This window comes from Arachis ipaensis, chromosome B05, assembly GCF_000816755.2.
Source record: "Arachis ipaensis cultivar K30076 chromosome B05, Araip1.1, whole genome shotgun sequence".
NCBI classification, from domain to species: domain Eukaryota; kingdom Viridiplantae; phylum Streptophyta; class Magnoliopsida; order Fabales; family Fabaceae; genus Arachis; species Arachis ipaensis.
In genome coordinates this window covers 134,965,028-134,971,261 of record NC_029789.2, presented here as the reverse complement: position 1 = coordinate 134,971,261, position 6,234 = coordinate 134,965,028, and the positions used below count along the sequence as shown (strand labels likewise).

At 35.3% G+C, this 6,234-nt stretch overlaps 1 protein-coding gene across 1 annotated transcript; it reads left to right on the top strand.

Moving 5' to 3' along the window:
- On the top strand, window positions 5,440–5,952 carry LOC107641220 (peroxiredoxin-2E-1, chloroplastic-like). The gene is made up of 2 exons (XM_016344718.1): window positions 5,440–5,494; window positions 5,618–5,952. Exons 1-2 carry the CDS (start codon window positions 5,440–5,442, stop codon window positions 5,950–5,952), a joined length of 390 nt encoding a protein of 129 aa, XP_016200204.1.

Below are 6,234 nucleotides of genomic sequence, written 5' to 3'. Positions count from 1 at the left end.
CAAATGCAAGTAATTTTAAGTCAGCACATTTTTTAAATTTAATGTATGCTAATACTATACCTGCAATATATCTGAGGATGCGTTTGACAGCTTTTCAGTGCTCAATTGTTGGAGAGTGCATGTATTAAGAGACCTTGTTCACAGAGAAAGCAAGATCTGGTCTTAAAATAGTCAAATATTGAAGTGATCCAACAATCTCTCTATACAATTTTGGATCTTGAAATGTTCAGCACCATTTGATGTAAGCTTCAAGGCTGAGACCATAGGGGTAGGCATTGAATTTGCAGTGTCTATTTTGACTTTTTGTAATAGATCTCGGGCATACTTTTGTTGAGAAACTATAATAGATCCATCTGTTAAAGAAGAGAATTCTAACCTAAGTAAATAACTGAGTTTTCCAAGATCTTTAAGCGAAAAAATTTTATTGAGATCAGAAATAAGTTTGTCTATTTCATCAGTGTCACTTCCAGTGACAACAATGTCATCTACATAGGTTAAGAGAAAGGCGGTAAATGTACTAGTGTGTTTAACAAATAATGAAATATCACTTCTGATTCTGGTGAAACCAAACTATAATAATGTAGCAGTCAGTATATTGAACCAAGCTCTTGGAGCTTGTTTCAATCTATAGATTGCTTTGTTCAACTTACAAATCTATGATGTATTTCCAAATTGATAACCTGCTGGTGGAGACGTGTATACCTCTTCGTCAAGAATGCCATTCAGACAGGCATTATCAAAATCAAATTGCTTAAGTGTCCATTCAAGTGATAGATCTATAGTAATTACAATTCTCACAGTAGTAGGTCTCACAACTGGACTGTATATTTGGTTGTAATATATGCCTTCAACTTGAAAAAAATATTTCGCAACCAACCTGACTTTATACCTGATGATGTTGCCTAACGGATCTTTTTTTATAGCAAATACCCATTTAGAATCAATAACAATTTTATGCTTTGGTGGTTCAACTAAATCCCAGGTATTACATCTTACTAAAGCCTGAATTTCAGCATTCATTGCATTTTTTCAGTGTAAACAGTGAAAGGATTGTTTAACATTCTTTGGGGTATTGTTAATCAAATCATAAGGTTCTACTGAAGTTATAGCTAATGTTTGAGGTCTATTGTTTTTAGTTTTTGATCTTGTGAGCATATTGTGAGTATTAGAAGATGTAGTAGAACTAGTGTTTGTAGCATTTTCAAAAGCTAGACAAATTTCAAGGCCTAAAATTGGGATGGAAGAATTCTGATTAAGGCTAGTACTAGAAGGGGTATGCTCAGTAATTTGAGTGTCAAGGCAAGTAGTTGATGAGGGAGAATTTGAGATATCTGGAAGAGGTAAAGTTTAGGGAGAATTAGGAGTCTTGGGGTGAAATGTTGAATGTAAAAACTAGTAGATCTTTAACTGTATCCTGGTTCACTACTATATTTTTATCATGAAATAGAGAATTATAAAAAAATTCAGTTTCATCAAATATCACATATCTCGAATAGTGAATTTTTTCATCTTTAGTCATGCACTTATAACCCTTGTAGCTACTATCATAACCAAGAAATTAGCACTTTTCTGATTTGAAAGCAAACTTTACTTTGTTATAAGATCTTAAATAAGGAAAACAAGCACATCCAAATATTTTAAAGTTCTTATAATCTGGTAATTTTTCGAATAAAGTTTCGAAAAGTGATTTATTTTCTAATGCAGAACTTGGTAATCTATTGATGATATATACTGCTGATGTAAATGAGTCTTTCCAAAATGACATTGATAATGCAGCAGTAGTCAAAAGTGACAATCCTACTTCAGTTATATGCCTATGTATTCTCTCTACACTACCTTGTTGTTGATGTGTGTAGGGACAAGAGATTCGTAATACCATGTTCAGTAAAAATTGAGTGAAGGAGTGTGACATGAATTCCATACCTCTATCAGTTTGCAAAGCCTTAATCTTTAATCTTGTTTGAGTTTTCATAACAGCAATTGAGATAGAGTAAAGAATTGGAAGCATGAGTGTGTTTTCATGCACTGATGCAGAAAATAAAATTAGAAAAGGAGATTTGAGACACAGAAGTGAAACTAAAACTCATACATTGTGATTGTAGCTACTATACTAGTAATGGCGTAGTACAACATATATAGTAAAACTACTTGTAGTATAACAACAATCAAAACTAATAGAGACTAACTAATTCAATTATATTCATTCACAATATATAATGATAAAATTATATTATATACATTGAGGGTTTTAGATTTATGTGAGTTTTTTTATCATTCCTTTTCCCATATCATTTATGAAGCTACAAAGTGAATTTTGAATTTAAAATTATATTATATACATTGAGGGTTTTAGATTCATGTGAGTTTTTTTATCATCCCTTTTACCATGTCATTTATGAAGCTACAAAGTGAATTTTGAATTTTGACAAAGTATAACTGCCCAAATCCCAGGGCTCAACCTTGGACAGGCGGTGAAAACTACCAAGCTGGAGTACGGTAGGGGCAGAGAGAATTTCCGATGTAGCGGTGAAATGCGTAGAGATCGAAAAGAACACCAACGGCAAAAGCACTTTGCTAGGCCGACACTGACACTGAGAGACGAAAGCTAGGGGAGCGAATGGGATTAGATACCCCAGTAGTCCTAGTCGTAAACGATGGATACTAGGCGCTGCGCTATATATATATATTCCGAAGAGGGTCACAAACATTTATATTAAGTCTAGATACTAGTAGCCGGTAAGTTCATATACCATTTCAAACAATAATAAATGTAACTAATGAGGGTAATATGCAAAAAATATTTGTAATTTTTCAACAAACACAAGTTCATGTGTCAACCATGAAGTTGTAAATTCAGTTCAAATAATAATCACCTATCGAGGAAGAAGATATCACAAATCTTTTAGAAGGAATTAGAAGGATGAAATGAAAAGAAAAGTTTAGTGAAAATAACGAAGAGTTCGAAGTAAATTATAAAATCACATATGCAAATCAGGATGCATGGGACGATGTAAATGAGGGTTGGAAGTGAGTCAAGTTGACTCGTGAGCCAGCTTAAATTCAACTCGTTAACAACTCATTAATTTAAACTTATGAGATTATAAGCTAATTTTGAGTTTAGATTTAAGTTCGTATTGTACTTGGTAAGCTCAGCTAATGGACTCGTGAACTGATTCAATTATATATTTATTATAATTATTCATATTAATAATAGTAGTTCCTTAAGCAGTTTTTTCATCCATTACTGAAAAGTTGAGGTGGACTGATTCTTGTCAAGCTGGCATTGTAACGACTAGCTGATGTGGCGAAATTTTTTTTTTTGGTAATTTGGTCCCTTCCTCCTTTTAAAACCCTAATCCCCAAATTATATTCTCTAAATGCAGACATTCCCTTCTATTTGGTGAACAATGGAGCTTCAAAAGATTAAAATTTCCCCATCGAATAACATTCACTCCCATTCTTCAACACATGGATTTTATTATTTAGAACACCATCCATCAAATCCAATATGAACCATATACATGAATATATGCAACAACTATAGATTTTGAACTACGTACATGAATACATATAGGAAATAGAGCACGATAATGATGAAGGAAATAGACAGCTCAAGCTGGATTTTTTTTTATGTATCTGACTCGTGTATAGAAAATGTTAGCCTATCATAATCAAAATACAAACTAAAGCATATTTAAAATTGCCAATTCAATGGAGAGAAATAGAAAGATCATATGAGAATGAAGGTATAGGTAACTCAAGACACGGAAGATTAGCAATGGAAACTTATCTACTTTGCTTCTTTTATATGCGGGGGTTAAGTAGCAATTCAATTTCAATGGGTTGGGGATAGAAGAACATATCCAACTTGGCAGTTATCAACTGCTGTAAAAATTAGTAAGATAACTCATCAGTTGCCAAATGGTTATAGAAGAAAAATAGAAGCAAATTCATAAGCATCTCATCTAGACAGCAATGGCCATTTTCCATAAAAAAAATGAAAATCAGAAAGAAATAAACTAAAAAGGCTTATCAGCATACCAATAAAATTATCACTATATACAAACTAAGAGAAAGAAAATTGGGAATAGGATCAAGCAGAAAACCAAGATTATGTTGTCTACCTTGAGTACGCATCATAAATTGATTAAACATGAGCGCAAGGTATTCCTACCATCCCTTAGAGAAATCCTGCAGATGCCACTTGATTTTAGTGACAATCTTTCTACTATGGATCTTATCATCAGCGGCATGGCAGAGAGCACAGAGGAAAAAAGGTCGAGAACATTCATTTTCTCCTTCAATAACTCAACCATAATACTTGCCATAATAGAGCAACAACAACGACCAGCATACGGGTGCGGGTGCGGGTGCGGGTTGGGGTTCGGGTGCTGCCACTACCACCCCTTCGCCTTCCTCATCAAAGAAACGAAACCTCTCTCAGAAGCTGCAGCAAGCAACGATCTCCGTCTTCCTTTTCCGGCTAGGACCAGCAAAGAAGAGTCGAAACGACTCTCAAATTGTGGATCATATCATGCGGGAAATAGTTGATGAGGTAGGATCAGTCGAGGCTAATAATGGAGCCTGCTTTGAGTTTTCAACAAAGGAGAAGGGAATGGAAGATCTGCAGATAGCGAACATAATTTGGAGATTAGGGTTTTAAAAGGGAAAAAATGGATTAAATTGTAAAAATAGAGTTTCCTTCACCACATCAGTTAGCCATCACAGTATCAGCGTGGAAGGAATGAGTCCATCTCAGTTTTTTTACGCTAATAATGGATGGAAATTGTCTAAGAAACTATTATGTCCCGGAGTGCAACTTCGAGGATAAAATTGAGTAACTATTAATTTTAGGGGTCACTTTGAGTCTTGAGTATAACTTTAGGGACCATCGTGAGACTTAACTCGATCAACATAGTACTACCACAATATTCGTTTAGGATTCCATCTTTCATGCTATCTTAGAATTGGAGGATATGCATGTTTTGGAATTTCATATGTTACTATTAGAGAAATATTGGCAAAAAATCAGCGAATAGCAAGTCATCGATGACCAAACTGTTAGTAAATATTGGCGTTAATTGGTACGTATCATATTATCAATGCAATGAATTTACCTATAACCACGCAGTTGATAAATATTTTATGAACTCCGCTAGGGAGACAATGAAAAATCTTAACAATATATACAATGAGCTGATTTATGATCCACGGTGGATTAAAAAATAAAAAAACCTTCTAAATTCTAATAACAAAAAACTTTTACCCTCGATTTCAAATTTTAACTATTTTTTACCTACTACCAAATTTTCCAAAATATACGATAAAATAACCATTAAATTTCAAATTCACCGATTTTAAATTTCAAATTTTAACCCCGCAGCCCTACAATTGTACCCATGTCTTCCCCACCCATGCTTTTCCCTCATGTGCCCATTGATGGATGTTCAGTTCAATAGGTTGGCAGATGGTTATCGTAATTTTTACGAGAATGGTTAGTTTAAATATATATAATTAACAAATGATAGATGTTCATTTCATTAGGTAGTCGGATGTTTATTTTAATAGGTATCTGGATGATTGTTTGTTGGGTTTAGATCTATCTCAAATTTTTCAGAAGCGACCTTCTCCTACCTAGATAACGCCGGCGAAGTTCAAACCACCATCATCTTCGACCTAACGAAGGGCAAAAAAGCCATCATTTTTGCGATCCCGGGAGCCTTCACACCAACCTGCTTGCAGAAGCACGTTCAACCATCAGCAGAGCTAAAGGCGAAAGGCGTGGACAGAATCGCGTGCGACGCATTCGTGATGAAGGTGTGGAAAAAAGACCTCCTGAAAATCAACGACGAAGTTCTGTTACTTTCTGACGGTAACAGAACGTTCAAGAAGGCCATTGGGTGCGAATTGAATCTGAGCGCGGCTGCCAGGATCCAGGGGGTGCAGCGTTGAACGGTTGCTAGTTGCGCAGTAACCGGAAGTGGCCGCGGCGACGGGGAAGAAAAGAAGGACCTGCCGAGGGATCTGATACGCCAACGGAGAGACCACGTGCGGTTTTGTTGGCCAGAACCACGCGGCGGCAGTAGAACGGTCGGCCGGGAATTGCTGCAGCGTCAATGTCAGACACCAATGAGTGTGAAATTTTGATGAGATGTTAAGTAACTGTACGTATTTAAACGTTTAATTGCTAATCCTAATTTTTTAAAATTTAAAATTTGAAGTTAATGAAAAATC

What these genes read in the sequence shown, in the direction of transcription:
- LOC107641220 (XM_016344718.1), top strand. Translation starts at nt 5,440, where the DNA reads ATGGATGTTCAGTTCAATAGGTTGGCAGATGGTTATCGTAATTTTTAC. An exon ending in TCGTAATTTTTACGAGAATG is followed by an intron (nt 5,495 to 5,617) that starts GTTAGTTTAAAT and finishes CAAATTTTTCAG; the next exon opens with AAGCGACCTTCTCCTACCTA.